This window comes from Mustela nigripes, chromosome 7, assembly GCF_022355385.1.
Source record: "Mustela nigripes isolate SB6536 chromosome 7, MUSNIG.SB6536, whole genome shotgun sequence".
In the NCBI taxonomy this organism is placed as follows: Eukaryota; Metazoa; Chordata; class Mammalia; order Carnivora; family Mustelidae; genus Mustela; species Mustela nigripes.
In genome coordinates, this window is record NC_081563.1 from 81177123 (window position 1) to 81195933 (window position 18811).

General features: G+C 47.0%; 1 protein-coding gene across 2 annotated transcripts in view; it reads right to left on the reverse strand.

The window, feature by feature from the left end:
- Positions 1–1466: 1466 nt before the first annotated feature.
- CHST10 (carbohydrate sulfotransferase 10) overlaps positions 1467–18811 on the reverse strand; it is a 31022-nt gene continuing 13677 nt past the window's right edge. For both annotated transcript variants that reach the window (XM_059406266.1, XM_059406267.1), the window contains exons 5-8: positions 13079–13170; positions 7230–7464; positions 4827–4932; positions 1467–3319 (exon numbers count right to left, since the gene is read on the reverse strand). In XM_059406266.1, the coding sequence (XP_059262249.1) occupies positions 2782–3319; positions 4827–4932; positions 7230–7464; positions 13079–13170 (971 nt within the window). In that variant the 3' untranslated portion in view covers positions 1467–2781. The remainder of the gene's footprint in view (positions 3320–4826; positions 4933–7229; positions 7465–13078; positions 13171–18811) is intronic.

Genomic DNA, 18811 nt, shown 5'->3' on the forward strand with positions numbered 1-18811 from the left:
ACCCCTCCTTGGTCAGAGGCTCTTCCTCCCACACCCTTGCATTAAAGGCTGTCTGCATGTGGTGATCTGCTGCATCTCTGTGTACAGTTAGCCACTATGAAAATCAAATTTCATCTTGGCTCTCAACCCTTCACTGTAATGGTTTTTGGAGCTAAGACCAATAAAACTAAAACGTGTGAGGAGAGAAATCCAGTAGGAGAAAGCAACTTAAGATACAACCCTATTAAGTCAGCCTATGATCATTAAACTTTTAAACTTAAGATAGGGATTGCCCTTCCTATCTTAAGACCACTCCTGGGACGCAGAGTGGCTTTTTAGTTCTTTTAAATCCAGGCTTAATGTTACTTCTGAGTTCTCACCTAGACTTTCCCAGGGGCTGCCCTCTGGCTGCCCATCTCTTCCTTACCCAGAGGCAGAGGACATGCTCCCTGGCAGGTGGGGCACCCCTCTGGCCTGGCCTCGCCCCACCCCCACAGCAGTGGTGGGGTGGGGGATTTTGGGGGGCAGCGGAGAAGGCCCCCATTGATTGGGACTGTTGGGAGAGGGAGGTCCTGACTGTTGCCAGTAAGGACACCAGGAAGGAGGCAGTCAGGTTTGTTCCAGGTTTCTGCCCTTAATCTCCCTCTGAGCAGCAGTGGGGCGGGGGGAAGCTGCTTCAGGAGACAGGCATGGACCACGGACGCTGTCTCAGGCTCCGAAGGGAGGCAGTGGGTTCTGGAGGTCGAAGAAGCCAGACGACCTCAGTGAAGGGTGAGGGCTAAGGGGCTGCATAGTTCCAGGGGGCCGTGCAGGGTCAGGAGCCCCGCTGGGTAGGGAGGGCTGCAGGAATGCAGGTTTTGGACACACTGTGGAATGCCCAGGAGAGGTTGTGGTGGCAGTCTCTACTCCTTTGGCAAAATGTTAGGAAAATGAACCAAATGCTAGAGAAAAATGATCTAAATCTAAATGCCAGATATAGGGGGTGGGGCTGGCACCCCAGTGTCCAACCTTTTGTTTCTAAAAGGAAGTGCCATCTTTTTAAATTAGGACTGACTTTAAGGCCAATAAAACTAAAACGTGTGAGGAGAGAAATCCAGTAAGAGAAAGCAACTTAAGATACAACCCTATTAAGTCAGCCTATGATCATTAAACTTTTAACTTAAATTCACATATGTTATTCAGACTATTATGTTTCAAACAGAAAGAGATAATCAGCTCATCAGGTATGAAATGATTTTAACAAGACTCCGCTAAAACTTTCTAGAAAATAACTCCTTTACATCCTTTGTGCGTCAGTTGAGGATGAAAGGCTTACCACACTGGCTGCCCTTCGTCAATGCAGCCAACGGTCACACTCAAGCCTTGCCTCCCCTCCACAAGTCCTGTCTCCAGCAGCCACCTAAGCGGTCAGAGCCGCCCCTCACTCTCGCCGGGCCTCAGGGACCATGTGTAGCCACAGAGCACATTCCCTGAAACTGCAGCACATGGCAGGTTTGGCACATATTTTTTATTTCCTTTTACTTTCACATTTACAAACTCAGGAAGCCATTTGGAGAAGGGGGAGGTTGAGGCTGCCTGAAGAAAACCTGGGCGCGTGGGCACCAGACAGACTTGGGCACTCAGGACTTCTCGCAGGGAAGCCTGGCCAGTCTCCCCGGAGCCCTCACTGTCACAGACATCTGAAATAGTAGCTTATAGCCTGGAAGCCTCCATGCCTGGAAGACGCCTCAGCCCGGGGTTTTATTGCTGGTGAATTTGATTATCCAACTTAAGAGTCCAGGAGAAATGGCCTTATCAGAAATGGGCCCAGTGGTAAGCCTTTTGAGGAGATGAAAGGAAACTGGCATGTGTACACTGCACTGATGCTGCGGTGCCAGCCTGGGGCCCAGGCTTGCCTAGGGCCTCCAAGGGCCCTGGAGATAGGCATTGTCCATCCAGAAGCGACGAAGAGGAGAATAATCAGGGCAGGCGTGCTCAATCCCACAGCAGCTGGAGCGCCAGAACCCAACCAGCATTCCCTTTCCCCCTGCTACATGTCCCGTAAGGCCCCCCAAGATGTTCCCTCTCTCAGGTGGGAAAGAATATACACACCACTCTTTCCAAAGTTGCATCTCTTGGGCTGAGGGGAGACAACTGTTTGGCAGGCAGTTTAGAAACATGGACTAGAGGTACCCAGGCATAGATCCTGGAAAGATGGACTGCCGAAAAGTACCCTCGGGTCACCTCTAGGTTTCACAGGAACAGAAGAGTCATGGAAAGGATGGTTTGCTTCTGTGATTACAGCAGCGCCAAGATGAAAGCCAGGTGTAATTTTATTACTCAGATTTGATCCTGTATTAGCCCTGTGTGATTTTTGCAGATCATTAGCTTCTCCATCTCTCCTCAAAGTGCTGGGTGCCATTCTTGCAATCCTTCAGTGACAGGCGGGACCACCTCCCTCTCCAGGGGAGCCTCCAGTGGGTCTGACAGAGGGAAATGACTCCTCCACCATGTAATTTTTCTTCCCAGACTGTTGAACTGCAAATGTTTGGTCCCATTCCTCTTCTGAGGAGAGTAAAGGCCTAATGGCATTGATAGGGGAGGGAACCGAGGGGGGATCTGCCAGGGCCCTCAGTGCATCTTATGTCCAAACTAAGTTGTAACGGTCAGGGTCCAGCTTCATCAGCTGAGGCATGCCCAGGTCCATGCGAGGCTGCAGCGTCTCCACAAAGAGTGGAATGGAGGACAGGACATTTCTGTACTCCCATCTCCCACCTGGTTAGCCTCTGGTCTAACAGATATTTGAATTCACAGTTCTATATATTAGTTTAACAAAAAATCTGGCTTCTGATACCCGAAGAGTTTAAAGTCCCCTTCAAAACGTGCATACAGGCGCCGGATGTCCCGTTTGCTGATGCCCAGGAAGTAGCGCTCCACCTTGGTTTTATTGTACACGGTAATGCCCGGAGGGATGGTGGGGTAAGACACCAGGTGGTCTATGCCGGCTTCTTTTAAGATGTAGGGGGCATCGTCCTCCAGGGTCTCATGGTGACCGATCACACTGTACTTTATCTCGCAGGGTGCGCACAGTTCAACATATGTCACCCAGTGAATGATGTGGTCCCCAAACTGAAGGTCCAGCCATCTGTGGTTTGGATCGCCCAAGTACCGTACAAAATCTTCGAACTGGATGCCCCTGGTCTCCGTGCGGTTCTTCCTGTATTTCCTGATGATGCCCGGGGCAATCTCATGCCGGTACCATGGCTCAAAGCGGGGGTTGTGAACAAACTTATCTTTAAATGCAGAAATCAGTCTTTCAAAGGGATCTCTGACAATAAAAAACTTAAAATACGTTTTCAAGCTAAGAAGAGAAATGAAGAGAAACATGCAGTTAGGCCACTGGCTGCCAGTGGTAGCCAGGGTGAGGGGGCACGAGGGCAGAGTGCCTGCTGGAGCAGCCATAGCCGCGGTGGCCAGAACGCGCCCTCCGGTGAGGAGCGAGTTCCACACATTTCTGAATCCACCCAGCTGCCTCCGGCAGCAAAGCCTGTTACTGGCCCACCTTATGGTGCGGAAAGAGAGGTTCAGAAACCATTAACTGTCCCAGGCCACAGGACTCATCACCCCAGAGGGCCACTGTGAAGACACTACTTAGCTCAACAGATACACAAATACTGCAAAACTTCAAAGATGTCTGAAAGACTTGTTTTGGGGTACAGACCCGAAAAGGTCAGGAACCCTGAGTGAGGTAGGAATGGTGGAGACCAAAGGAAGATACTCTAAGGGATCTCTGTATAAACACAATTTGCAGTTGCCAGGGGAAGGGCCAGCCAGAGTAGGGTGCAGGTGAGAGGGGGAGCGGCGAGGTTGTAGCTCTAGCTGGCAGGAAGGCGGACCGGGGCACTGCCCACAGTGGTGGGGGTGGCGCAGAGGCAGCTGCGGGACAGGCCTATTATGGTGCTGACAGAATAATGACAACACTGGCCACTGCCATAATTACAGCGCCTACTCCATACTGGAAAATGGCTCATGGCCTTATACGCCTGAGCTCATTTCTCTCACAAGAGCTCCCAAGACACCAGCGCTCAGCTGGACAGAGAGGCCCGCACTTAGCTGGGGGCCTCTCAGATGCTGCCTAACACCTGTGTTTTACAGGTTTTGCACAAACTGGGAAGACTAAACAACCAGCACTAGAAGTAATGAGAATCAAATAGCCAAAAAGCAAGGGAGGTCAAAGTTCCTTTTGTGCCCTGACATTGACTTGCTGCTCAAGGGTTCAGATTCCTTCTGAGTCTTGTTCTGCAGTGTCATTTCACAGCTAATAACAAGAAATTTTCAGTTTCCTAGCTAAGTCATTTTTAACATGCCTAGCTAGTCTCTAACCTCACTGTGATCAGTGAGGTCTGACTCTTTTTGCCTGTGTTAGGTCCAGTCCCCACCACCTGTCCTCTGGGCAGCTACCACGGAAGCAGGTGCAAGGCCTCTGGAAAAAAATTCAAACACTAAGTGGGGTTCCCCTGTAATCCAAATCCCTTCCCTGTGACCTAAAGGTTATATTCAATAAAGAATCCATAAAACTTAACAGAATCAAAGCAGAACAAAAATGACTACTCACTTCTATTAAGAAAATTATATAACCTTTGTTTCAATGGACTGCATGAAGGTAAGGGTGGAGAAGATTTTCTGAAATTCTCACAGAGTTTTGTGAATTTAAATGCACTGAACATGGGCCATATGCTCAGCTGCCTCTCACAAATGTAAACCAAAAGCCCCCAGCAGTCCTTGGAGCAATCTGAGGCATATGGAAAGGACAGACATGAGCCTCGGGTCTTACCCAAATTCCCCTCCCCTTAGGAACCTACTCCTACCGCTTCTGAATTTCTGCATCACTGAAGGAAGAGAGACGAGGGAGGCCATTCTTCTCATGGTCATGAACCACATTTTCAGGGATCTCTTCAATGGAAGGAAAAGCTCCTGGGAAGAAAACATGGGAGAACAGGTTGGCTGCCTCAGTGCTACCCTTAAAGGAAGATGCCTGGTCTCTTACTTTGGCCTCCATGTTCCCTGTAAGCTCCCCTTAAATCCCAGTTTAGGTCTTTAATTCCAATTGCTTCTGCCAGCAGGATGAGAGAGTGAAGAAAATCTTCTGGTAATCCATAAGCCAACTAGAGGAAACAGACGAGTTGGGGTGGGGAGAGCAGGAAACGGGGGTGGGCGGGCGGTAAACACTGCTAATACCTACCCCTGGCAAAACACCTAAATTAGGTGAAATTGTACATTTAAAAAAGATCCCTGTGTGCAGAAAGGATTCCTAAAATGAGCAATACTCATTCTACTTTGAAACTGGGGGAAAATGCCAGAGCAGCAGGACCAAGAAATACTGCTGGCTGATGCCCCCATTGGGGGCCAATCATCCCCAATAGGCCTGGCTCTCCCAGCTCCACATCCCTAAGCCTAAGGTGGTCCTAGGCAATGTTACCATGTACCAGACTATAAGTGGCAAAGCCGACTGGTGCTGGGAAAACCTGACCAATGCTGTGGGAATAGTGTGATATAGCTGAGGCAGGGGACGAGGAGGACAAAGTGTCTAGGAAGGCAGGACAGGATCAAAGCCACAGCACCCAGGTCAGTGCTGGGGTCTTGGGTGGACCCCATCCTCAAGTTGCTGGACTGGGCAGGTTTTTCATTCTCTTCTCAAGACAAACAGACACAAAGCATCGGTATCCACAAAGGTTCTAGCCAAGCCTCCACAAACCTTCCCATCTATCGTTGTCTTAATCCTGTTGTGTTGAAGTCTGGCAGGGAAGGATCTCTGTTGGGCCATCTACACAGCAGCCACTGGCTTGACTGTTTGATTCACCCCTCCTCCCAAGTATGTAAGCACCACTCCAGAACTCTGTGCTAAGTGCTATGGATGGCCACGAAATGAGCAAGACAAACATCTGCTCTCAAGGGGTAATGGAAGAACTAGCTCTGGACCTGCTCAAGTACTTGTCCCCATGCAAGCGTCTCTAGGGATGACTGAAGAGAGCCACAAGGCCCATCTTCTATTTTATGACCTGGCAAACCTGCCCCCATTTTTATCCTGTACTTATAAATTGGTGTTTACTTCTTTAAAGTCTAATGCTTTGAACTGTGGTGGCAGATTTATAAGACTTTTGTGTATTCATTGTTTTAAATTTGATTTGTGACCTCATTTTTTTGATATCAAAAATCCAATACACTCTCAGATTACTCAAGAAACACATTAGTTATACACCATAAGATGAGGCAAGTGTCTCCCCCAGACCCCCCGCCCCAAAGAGCCACAAAAAGGCCAAATAAAGCAACCAGGAAAAGGACCATTGACCACCAACTCTGAGAACAGTAGCAGGAGTGGTGGGCTGGAGGAGAGAGACCACAGGGCCACCTCCCACAGAGCTCTGAGGGCTAATTCCTGGTCCTGAAGTCAACTGCTGTCGACTGGAATTCTGTTCCTTTTGAGGCTGAAGTTAATAGACAGAGCCCATAATTATCTTGGACCAACTCAGGGTAATTGGGATTTAAACAAACAAACATGGTATCTGAAAAGAGTAGTGAGTAATCAAAACCAGTAGAGTATGAGGTCACTTTTCAACGATCTAATTTGTTCCCAAATAAACATCTGATTTCCTGAAGCAAGTTGATTCAATCTTCTGAATATGGAAGCTCAGTATAAAATGGGGACCCTTCTTTCTAGCCATGGTGCACAGAATACTTCATCTGTGGGTGAAGGGGCCCCCAGGTCCACCTGACAGGGCTCCCTTTCCAGGCATGGGTGCAGGCGTTTCCCCTACAGAGGGGCAGCCGGGAGGCCAGTGAGTGTGGAGCCTCAACGTATCAGGAGAGAGCTAACCACTAGTAAGGCGCCAAGGCAGTGCACTGAAGAGAAGAAAAGGGATCAGCCCAGGGGAGGGTGGTGGTGGAGGGGGGTGGACAGGCTGCTTGAGTCAGGAATTCCACTCTGGAAAGTGAGGAAAGGAGATTCCAACCACAGATGTGGCCCTTTGAAAACCTCAGTATATAAAACTTTCAAGCCACCAGCTTTAAACCAGAAGTAAACACCAACAGGGGAAACACTCCAGAGAACCATCCATAAGGTTACCATCCCTTCCACAACTGTCCCTGCCTTTGGCCCCGCTCTGCTGCCTCCATTGCCCAGTCCCAAGCTGCCGCCCCCCAGACCCCACGCCCCCAGCCAGGCAAACCCTGCTGTCCACTGACCACAGACATCCACCCAGCCCTGCACTCACCATTTAACACGATCAACACTTTCTTCCACTGGGTGTTCCCCACTTTAGGAGTCTGGCAGAAAAGAATCTTGTGCTTGTCACAGACGAATATCCGATCCAGGACAAACTTGGAGACCGCGGTGTGCGAGAGATTCTTCAGGGCTTCATCCCTGCAGACGTTTCTGATGAGTTCCAGGCGCTCCACATAGACGAGGGGTTGAACAAGCCGGTTGTCTGAAGGCACCTTCCCGGTGGGCTGCAGGTAACAAGGAGACAGAAGCAGCCCACGGGCTCAGTCAATAGCAAACAGTAGTGAGCCCCAGGAGCCCCCCAGGGAGGCCCTGCCCCCTGACCTCATGCTGCCTGCTGACACGCAACGGTGAGAACCAGAGCTGGGGGAAGAGAATAGGGGAGACTCCTTCAGGGGCCTGGCATTCAGGTGACATGGATGGGCTGGACCAAAGCTCAGCCAGAGACACGAGGAGGCTCCTTCACCCTCAGCGGCTCAGACCGAGGAGGAGGTGCGGCTGAGTTCTGCCTGCCACTTTGCTGATGGTAGGCATTAGGGCCCATAGTGTCCTGGACACAGCAGGATACTTTGCATTCTGGGATTTCAGTGAAGGCCAGGTTCCACCCCCCTCCTTCTCCCTAGCACTTCCCTCCACATAATTCTGAGTGTACATGTGCGGACAGTATGTGAGGACCAGTCATCTACATACGTGCTGTTTCAAAGACTCTGGTACACCGGTAGAATGGTTTGTTAACTAGAGAAACACACCCTAGGTCATTCAGTACGAGTTTTCAAAATGCTGAAGCCATTATTCCATCTCCTCAGTGACAAGCACGTAGTTATGCCTCTCTGGCATGCAGTTTAAGAAGAGAGCTCTGTGTGGTAGTGGTGTCTGCTGTCCAGGAAGCATGGCCTCTGTGGGCAAGTGTTGGAGCATGCCGGTGCTGGTTTCTGCCATGTCCTCCTACCAGGCGGGGAAGTCCATATGAGCACTGGCCAAAGACACTGATCCAGAAACCCTGTCTGCCAGGAAAGCAGGCCTGGAAGTGAGCAGACGTGGACCACAGGGCCTGGGGGTGGGGGGGGGGGCATGGTCTCCAGCTGGGTTTGAGGTTGGGTGCACCTGCACAAAGGCACTGCTGGGGCTGTGTTTACTCTGTGACGTCTCGATTCTGAAGTGTTTGATCACCTCGGAGTTATCTCAAACAGGTCTCTCAGAAGCTTTCCCCCTCAAAACCAGTGTAATTTCGTGTGTGTGTGTGTGTGTGTGTGTGCTAGGATGGTTCCTCTGCAGCCTGCACACACGGAGTCATCACTCTCCCTATGTGGGCTCCAGCAGGCACCCAACACTGCAGCGGTTGTCCGCAGCCCACCCTACCCACCCCTGCCTCAACTGCCACTCTTTGTGGGCAACCCATTTTTAATACCTAGGTGCTGGTTAGATTTTTTCCATAATGTTCCAGAACATTACACATTTTGCCAGGATAAATCAGTGTGGGCTTCTCTGCCAATTTTCCTGGAAAGCAGGGAGCCCTGTCTACCTGCATCCTCAGCTCAGAAAATGTCTTTTTTCCTCAGGATGCTTAGGCAGGAGTGGAGCTCACATGTGGCAGAGTATGGAAGTCATCTGAGGTTAGGAGGTAGGTGGGGGTTTCTGGGTCAGAGTGTCCCGCATCTCACATAGATTTTCCCACCTGGTGGGAGGACTCTTTAGAGCAGAAACCAGCACCAATGTACCCCAGCATTTGCTCACATTGGCTATGCTTACATACGATGGACACCACTACTAAGTATAACCTGTCCCCTCTGATTACAAATAGTTTAAGAGGTATAATTGTGTGCTTACTCAGGAGATGGGAGTCTTATACCATATATTTGTTATACCTCAATGAACGTCTTTAAAAAAGGAGACATACAAAAGTTCTGACGGTGGTTGAAGAGAGCTATGGATTGCAATGGGCCGTAGTTGCTGTTTTTTCCTTATAATGCAGGATATTTCTTTAAAATACATGAGTATATCTTCCTTCTTCATCAAAAAAAAAAAAAAAAAAAAACTTGGTTTAAAAATATTAGCTGGTGGGGGAGCACCTATAATGACTTCTACAAAGTTCTATTAAACTGTTTCAAGTCCTCTGTGAGTGATTTCTACCACATTTGGGTACTTTTTGTATCCAAAGGTGGCTCTGCAAACACATTTATGTCTCTCTTCCTTCAGCATGATCTGCAGCAACTAAAAGCCACAACTCTGCCAGAACACCCTCTGAATTTCCTTCCAGGGCTTACCTGTCCCTTTCTTAATAGCCATGGGCCCCTTCTCATCTTTCCCTCTTCCCCTTTTCTACAGAAAGACAGCCACTATTTCTAGCCACTTCCTGAAGTGCCCCATAAATCAAAGATGAGTCAGTATGGTTGGCAAGGAAAGGAGACGCAAAATGGGTTTGACTTTCCTTCTTATGAGAAAGTTGACTTAAAAAAACAAAAAAGACGAAAAAGCTCAAGTTCCAAATCATGCCAGATACACTTTGGGACTGCTTTAGAACCTAACACAGTATCTATAACAGAAAAGGGCTTTTGTTAACACTTGACTCAAAACTACTGCTCTGTCACTCGGCAGAATGAACTGTTCGAAAAATATTTACCAGTCTTTACTCTGTGTTTGGATGTAGTTGCAAGTGTTGTGTGGAGACACTGGGAAAGCCTCAGCTGAGGAAGAACATGTGGCACTGTCCACGTATGTGTGTGTACATGCAGAGGTGGGGGTAGGAGGTGAAGAAGACAGAGTGGTTAGTGGGAGACATGCCAGTAGTTCAGTGCCACTGTGTCCTCAGTGACTTATTAACTCCTCCCCATTCACATCATGGTGGAATGTCTGCCCACAGAGATCTTCTGGCTTTCCAAGAAGCATCCCAAAAGGTAGTTCTGAATAGAGTCTGTTCCTCCAAGTCCACTCCTTTGGCAACCTCAGTCATGGCCCTTTTCCTCAGCCCTTTTCCTTGAAATGTTTCTGCTGCTGTTTATTGTCTAGTCATTCCCTTTAAGTTACACAGAATTTCTTCCCAAGAATTCACACCAGAGGGTCCCCTAACTTAACATTACTAAATGGACCAAAATGCCCTTTTGTCTGTTAAAACGCACTAGGGTTAAAAAAAAAAAAAAAAAAAAGCACTAGTGTATTTAGGCAATCAATTTATGGGGCAGTTGTAAAACCAGTCCTCCCCCAGGGACTGGGTCAGTTACAAAATGGGGAGAAGAGCATGTTCTTCCAGAACACATGAGAACAAGGACCCTGGAAATACTGGGATAACAGAGATTTCTACCCCTCCACCCCAGCTCCCTGGTCTTCCCTCATGGATATACCATAACCAAACTCCCTGACATAGTTTCTCACATGTATGACTCAATTTCCTGGGTTTCCCTGGTGAAGGGAAGTGTCTTCCTTAGGTCAACACATTCTGGAAGTGAGGGTGGGCACCTGCAGACTTACCCAGCTCTGAGCCTTCACAGGGACCTCCCTTCCTCCCCAGGGCACACAAGCACAGGCCTGCCACCCTGGCCCCTGCCTTCCTGCTTTCATAAATGGAGTCTAATTTAACCTCATTCCCTCCCTCACCCCAACTCTTCCTCACTTCTCTCCTCTCCTCACTCTATTCCAATTGCTTCAAACCTTAGCTCTAACCTGGATTGCGGATGACACTCAGGAGCTGTGCTTCTCAGGGCACCTCCAAACAAGAGCTCTTGAGAAACTGTAGAAAAATCTCCCTCATTTTCAAAGCTGTTCTTCTTCAAGCTTAAGCATTGTATATAGAGAAAAACCATTTCTCATTCAGTTGTGCTTATAGACTGGCATGGTTTTGTTTTCTTTCTTTGCAAATATACTAAGAGAAACGCATTATATTAGTTTCAGGTATACAAACACATTGATTCGACAGCTGCACGAAATAGACTTTTAAAGGCAAGCTACACAACCTAATTACATTTATAAGTCTCCTTTCTTTTGGAAAGACAGATGCTGAGTTTAAACATCTAATGACCCCTGGTTTCAGAGAATTATGTCTGACCGCTGTTTCCTACTCTCTTTATCTTGCATCTGAGTTTCGGGAGCATCAAGGGGACAGGGAAGCAAGAACAGGGAACAGAGGACATGTACTTGAAAGTCCCAGCCCACTACTTGCTGTCCCTGACATACTGGCTCTGTTCCTTGAGCCTCACACTTTCCAAATGCAAAATGAGAGTAAAAATACTTACAGCACAAGGGTGGTTCAGTTGGTTAAGCGTCTGCCTTCTGCTCAGGTCATGATCCCATGGTCCTGGGATCGAGCCCCACGTGGGCTCCTTGCTCAGCTGGGAGCCTACTTTACTCTCACCTCCCACTCGTACTTTCTCTCTCTCTCTCAAATAAATAAATAAAATCTTTAAAAAAAAATACTTACAGCTCAAAGGGCTGTTTTTGAGGACCAGTAAGATTAAAACCCAGTGAAGTCTTCTGTGGACCACAAGGCATGTTCTGATGCAGTATTTCCAACCACGATTACTTCCGCAGGCCCGCAGTCTTTGCAGGAAGAGTGCTCCTCCGTCCCTCAAGAGTGACCTCCCAGGATGGTCACTTTTGTTCTTTACGAGCCTCAGCAGCCAAGCAGCACCCCTGAAGTCTCACAGCACCTTATTCCTCTTGTCAAACTCTTGCCCAACCTCCTGGTCACTACTGATCCCATTAACTAAACATTTATTTCCTTACCTCCTTCTATTAAGGCCACCCTATTACTTCCTACCGGTTTTTCTGGTTTCCTGTCTCTGGGGTTTATCCACTCTCTTTCCTTATCCTGGAAAGCCTCAACCTAAAAGCCACATTCCAGGCCTGCTTCATGGAATTCTGCAGACTTAACCCATCAATCAGTGACTTGCTACCTATAAACTCCAACAGCATGTCACTCTGACCACATGCATACTCACTAGACTTTGTTGGGTTCTAATCTGTTATCCTTATCCTGCAAATCAAGGACGGGAATTATCTCTTTCTCTGTGGCTTAATGCTGGGTTGGTAAATGTCTTATAGCTCAATCTACCCATTTCATTCCTTTAGACATACCTGCAACCCAAACTTTCCAGACCCAGAGTAGGGTAGGGTAGTGAGCGAGAGGGGAATCTCAAGAGTGTGCCCTGCATCTCGGCTGGGGAACAATTGGGAATTTTTGTGACAAAGGAGACTGAGGAGAAAGAGTCAGAATACCAAGGAAGGTGAGTCCTGGGTAAAAGTCAGCAGCCTTGGGCCCTGCCACTAAGTCCCACACAATTTGGAATAATTAGCCTTTTTCCTAAACTCTGTTCTTTCATCCATGCCATCCAGAGGTGAGACTGGCTGCTCTTCTGTCCAAGAACACTTCTAATTTGAAGAGTCCATGATTCTGGGTCACAGACCTTTCCCCACTCCCTTGGTTTTCTCCTGACCTAGTCCAACATCTTCCATTCCCCCGCAAGGCTCCTTCTCCGCTGGTCAGGGATTCAACATAATCAACATTTACAGAGGATCCATGATGTACAAAGTGCTTTGAGGAACATAAAAATAGATGTGACCATGCCACCTCCTAGGAGAAGCTAAAAAGATGAGCGGAAATGTGCTGAAGTGACACAAGGCACAACTCCACAGCAGGAGAATGTGACGGTCAGAGGACACCAGCTGATGTGAGCATAGACAGAGGGGAGGCTAGTTCCATGTGGCTAGTTCCATGTGATAAGAGTACCCCCTGGGGCCACAGGGGGTGAGAAGGGGCCACCACAGCTCACTAAGGAAGCATCAACCCTGCACCTCCCCCAACGCTGACCATGTCACAGAGGACAGTGCCCTCTGCCTTGCTGTGCCCACCTTCAGTTCCTCAGGAAAGTGCTTCTCTCCAGGCAACTTCCCCGCATCTGGCACAGCTGTCAGGAACAGGAACTCCTGTTTGGCACTGTATGCTAAGAGACAGAGAGGTTAAAGTGTCTTCTCATGGAATAACAGACACACAGATCAGCAGGACAGAACAAAGGCCCCAGAAATAGGCCCACACAAATATGCCCGACAGACATCTGACAAAGGTGCCAAATCAGTTCAGTGGAGGAGAGTCCTTTCAACAAATGGTTCTTCAGCAACTAGACATCTATAGAAAAAAAGAACCTTTACTTGACCTCACACTTTATTTAAGAACAAATTCAAAATGAATCAGCACTTCAATGTGATAAAACTTTTTTAAAACTTATATCCCAAGGTCCTGGGATCAAGACCCACATCGGGTTCTCTACTCAGCAGGAAGCCTGCTTCCCCCCCCCCCCTCTCTGCTTGCCTCTCTGCCTACTTGTGATCTCTCTCTCTCTCTCTGTCAAATAAATAAAATCTTAAAAAAAAATAATAAAAAAAAAAAAACAAGAAAATGGGTAAGACATGGACTGACATTTTACCAAAAAGGATCTACAGATGACAAATAAAACATGAAGAGATATTCAATGTCATTAGTCATCAGGCAAATACAAATGAAAACCACAATGAGATACTACTACATACCTATCAAAATGGCTAAAATAAAACATAGCGAAAACTCCAAATGCTAATGAGAATGCAGAGAAACTGAAGAACTTACATGGCTGGTGGAAATGTAAAATGGAATAGGTGCTCTAGAAAAGTTTGGTAGTTTCTTTAAAAACTAAGCACTTAGGGGTGCCTGGGTGGCTCAGTCCTTAAGAGTCTGCCTTTGGCTAGGGTAGTAATCCCAGGGTCCTGGGATCGAGCCCTGCATCAGGCTCCCTGCTCCATGGGAAGCCTGCTTCTTCCTCTCCCACACCCCCTGCTTGTGTTCCCTCTCTCATTGTGTCTCTGTCAAATAAATAAGTAAAATCTTACAAAAACAACAACAACAACAACAACTAAGCCTTTAACTGCCCTATGACTTAGTAATTGCATTCCTGGGCACTTATCCCAGAAAAATGAAAACTTATATCCACATAAAAACCTATACACAAATGTTTATAGCAGCTTCATTAATAATAGCCCCAAACTGGAAAAAAACCCCAGATGAGGTGAATGGATAAACAACAGTGGGTCATCCATATGATGAACTGCCACTCAGCAATAAAAAGGGACAAAGTATCGAGACACACAATAATAGCTGGATGAATCTTCAGGAAATTATGCTGAACAAACAGAGCCAAGGCCAAAAGATCATATACTGTATATAACATCTTTTTTTTTAAGATTTTATTTATTTATTTGACAGACAGAAATCACAAGTAGGCAGAGAGGCAGGCAGAGAGAGAGAGGAAAACAGGCTCCCTGCTGAGCAGAAGCCCGATGCGGGGCTCAATCCCAGGACCCCGAGATCAAGACCCAAGCTGAAGGCAGAGGCTTAACCCATTGAGCCACCCAGGTGCCCCTGTATATAACATTCTTAAAAAATATATTAGGGAGAGACTAGACTAGTTGTTTCCAAGGCAGGTAGGGGCCAGGGGATGGAAACAGGGAGAGGGAGGTAGATATGGCTACAGGGCACCTGGATGGCTCATGTGGCTGGGTGTCTGTGTTTGCCTTGGGTCATGGTCCCATGGTCCTGGGATCAGGCCCTGCATGGGGCTCACTGCTCAGAGGGAGTCTGTTTCTGCCTCTCTCTGCCTCCCTCCTCATGCTCTCTTGCTCCCAAATAAATAAATAAATAAATCTTTAAAAAAAAAAAAAAAGAAAAAGAAAAAGAAAAAGGAAAAAAGGCACCCCAGGGCTCCTTGTGGCGATGGAGATGTTCTGCATTTGACTGTATCAATGTCAATACTGTGATTCCAACTCTGCACTACAGTTCTGGAACATGTTACTGTTGGGGTAGAGTAAAGGGTACATAGGATTCTGCATTCTCACAACTGCATATGACTCTACAGTGATCTCAAAATTAAAGGTGTAATTTAAAAAAACCAAGTTAGGGGCGCCTTGATGGTTCAGTTGGTTAAGTGTCCGACTCTTGGTTCTGGCTCAGGTCATGATCTGAGTTGTGAGATGGAGCCTCCAGTTGGGCTCTGTGCTTGAGATTCTCCTCCTCTGCCCCTCCCCCACTTCTCTCTCTCTCTCTCTCTCATAAAAATCTTAAAAAAAAAAAACAAACCAAAAACCATAAACCCAAGTTAGCAGTCAAGTTAGTATTTACACATTAGTTTAAAAATTCATGCAAAGTGAGATGAGATCAGACCAATCTTATAAAATTCTAGTCCAGAGTAATAATTTACAAAAAATTGCTTTGGGAGAAACACTTGGGTAGAATTTGAAGATAATTTTCAGATCTCTACAACCAAAGAAACATTTACTTTGGAAACTGTGCAATGTCTAAAAACATAATTAGAAAAAGTAGGTAGCAAAAGAAAACATAAAAAATCAGCGTAACAAAGCATGAAAAAAGGCACATTTATTTCATTTAAAAAACAATCAAAACCTCCTCCTCTTGGTCATGAACACACACTGACCTGCAGCCTTCCACCTGCACAGGTTAGGCTGGTACACCTCCCGTAGGTCCCAGCTGCATGCTGTAAGTACACACTATGGCCTGGTGTCCTCCCTCCTAAGGGAGGGTAAAGACATCTTCCAAGTATCCGACAACAATAATTATCCCATCTCCCTACTCATTAAATACCTTTAGGTTATCAGACTCCAATATAAACATTTGCCACACACCTTTAGCAATGCCACTAAAATCTCTGGTCTATTCTATGTGTGATTCAAAACACCATCCCAGCCAAAGCTGTATGCAGGAGCTGTGACAAGGTCAGAGAGCCCTATCTGCGGTATGAAACAGAAAAAACATCAGTACCCTCAGGCCCCAGAGATCCTGAATGCACTCTGAGGACTCCAAGAGACCATGCTCTATCCATTCTCCTCCTCTGCAACCCTGTCATTTTTGAGCACTCACATGCTAACGAGAAAATTCACATTCTAAGCTTGTCTGGTCACTTCGTGTTCTGACAGTGTCTTTTCTAAGACGAGCACTGCAATGCTTAGCTCTGCCCCAGGCCTGAATGGGTTTTGCAGAATCCTAACCTTCCTTAATAACATTTTAGATGGGACAATGTATCTTGAATTCTAAACAGTTGACTTATCAATGAATTTCTGAACCAACCTGTTTCCAGTACTCGGAAGCACAGAGAACAGGCTTTGGCAGCCGTGGAACATCTCATCTTCCAACATGACACACACCAGCCAGTCACCACCAGTTTTTATGATTTTGAACTTCTTGACCTTTGCTTCCCCCCCCTCTCCTGGGTCCTCATTCAAGTAGCTTCAAGTAAAAGTGGTAACATGGTTTACATTTGGTTTTGTTTGTTTCTATTGCTCTGCTGACAACCATTTCTTTTCAGCTGATTCTGTTACCCCTGCTATGATTGAAGAGCAGTCTCTTTCCCCATCCTGACCCCTTAGGAGCAAGCCTCCAGCTCCAGAATCAAGGATTCTCAGCCTGTAGTTATGGCCAGGTGTCCTCAACGTTTCAGATCACTTTGTTACACTCATTGTTATATTTACAGTGTTCTACAAAATGTCTTTACAAGTGCCAAGGGATGCACCACCTTGTTCCTCTAGAAGTGAACACATCTGCGAATCTCCCTGACTAGCCTGCATCAGTCCCCCAATGTCAGTCACCTCCCCATCACATGCTTGGCAGAAGTCAGGCAAAGACATTCAAGGCATGGGCTCTGCCCTTAAGTAGCTTACAGCCAAAGCGAGGGGCTGAGCGGAGACAAAAGATTGGATTAGGAAGTTGAACTGCGCTGAGAATAAAAATCAGTGTCTACACATACATACCAGATTCATAACTGGATGTCGTTTTTAATTTCTAGTCTCACCACACCATGCCATCAAATTCCCATCACTGAATGGGCTTTATTTCCCTGTGATACAGTCTAGTTATAACAACGGAAACTTGGTTCCACAGGACACTGAGGTTTGTTAAGCAAGGGGGAGTCGTTGCTACAAATAATTCTGTGGCTTCACTGCTGAGCTGAAGACAGACCATAACACTAAATAAAAAAATTTAAAAAGGTAAGCAAGGCTTTAAACAGCATTTCAAAACAAATCTCTTCCTATCAGTTTAAGTGGCAGGAAAATCACGAGGAACAGGTAGGTGAGAAGAAAACACACGCACAGCAACAGACTGGAGGAGAGCCCTGCTAGGATCCTAGAGGTCAGAGATGCAAGGAGCAGCCCCAGACACCGGAGTTACAATCGGCTCCCTGAAGCTGAAACCAAGATCTGCTATCTGCTTTACAGGAAATGGAACTTCACCATTTGGGAGACTGCTGTGTTGTCAGTCTCTTCTTTGTGATGACACTTCACATTGGGCTTTTGATTCCAAAACCAAAACATTGTAAACATGAGCGAAATAAATCCCAGCACCTGAGAAAAATCTCTTCCAGACACATGTTTACAAACATCTTTCAGTTTCCTGTATAACTCCCAGATCCACCAGGGAGCTTAAATGCCTCCCTGGACAAAAGGGGCCCCCTAAGGCTAAGTGGTTATACCCCCGAAACCACAGCCCTAGAGGGGCAGGAGATGCCCTCTCGGATGACCTCCTCGGAGACTGTGTGTTTCACTTCTCATGGGTGCTCCATCCCTGCTCAGTCACCCAGACTGGCAAGACACACTGCATGCAAGCTCATTTCCTTCATTCAGAACTCAGCCAGTAAACATCCATCTTCATGATCCCCACCAGGTACTTAGGGACAATTAGATAAGTTTTGTGTGCTCAAGAAAGGCTGGGTAATGTTTTGGGCCTGACAACAAAGGGTTCTCACTCTTAAGTTTCCTGCACAGTATGGGGCTAACACTGTCCTCACTGGCAGCCGCCCTGCTTCCTGGAGGTGGGAGAGGGCAGTGGGGCAAGTGTGCACTGGCTCAAGGGTTCCCACCAGAAGCTGTCTGCATCACTGTGCTCCCATTCACTAACCACAGGTCCACACTGAACATCCAAGGGTGCAAGAACTAGTTGGTGAGCAGCACCCAAGATGACCACAGATCTTTCCTCCAGCTTTAAAATCCTGAAGCTTTTCATCCTTCCCTGTAGGTTTCACCTTCTACCCCTTTAACTGTTTGCTCCACACATCATAAAACCCTCTAGAGCTTCTACACTTTCTTGAAAGTGGTCAGCATAAAACTTGCCACATCCTAGCAGAATGACATGTCACTTCTCAGATACCACTGAGGAATGATGTGCTCTTCAGAGGCAGTTCTGCCAGAAAACATTGTAATCCAAAGCCACACATCTCACTTAGTTATTTTTGGTGGAAGTCTCATAAAATACAATACCTATACTCCTAGTTTTTAAAACGAAGTAAACCATAAACAATATGACCTCGTGACTTGCCTCTGAAGTGCCTTCCTTACCAGGAAGTGACATTTAAGGGAATCATGAGTAAAGCGTGTGGACTTGGGGTAACAACAAATTCATAGTCACAGCAGCTGCAGCTTTTTCTACATTTGCGGTTCTCTAGAGCTGCAGTCCTAGAGATTCTAATTCACTTGGTCTCTGGTTGAGCCAGGAGAAAAAGGTTTACGAAGTCCTGCAGATAGTTCTAAAGTGTCCTGGGGATGAGAACC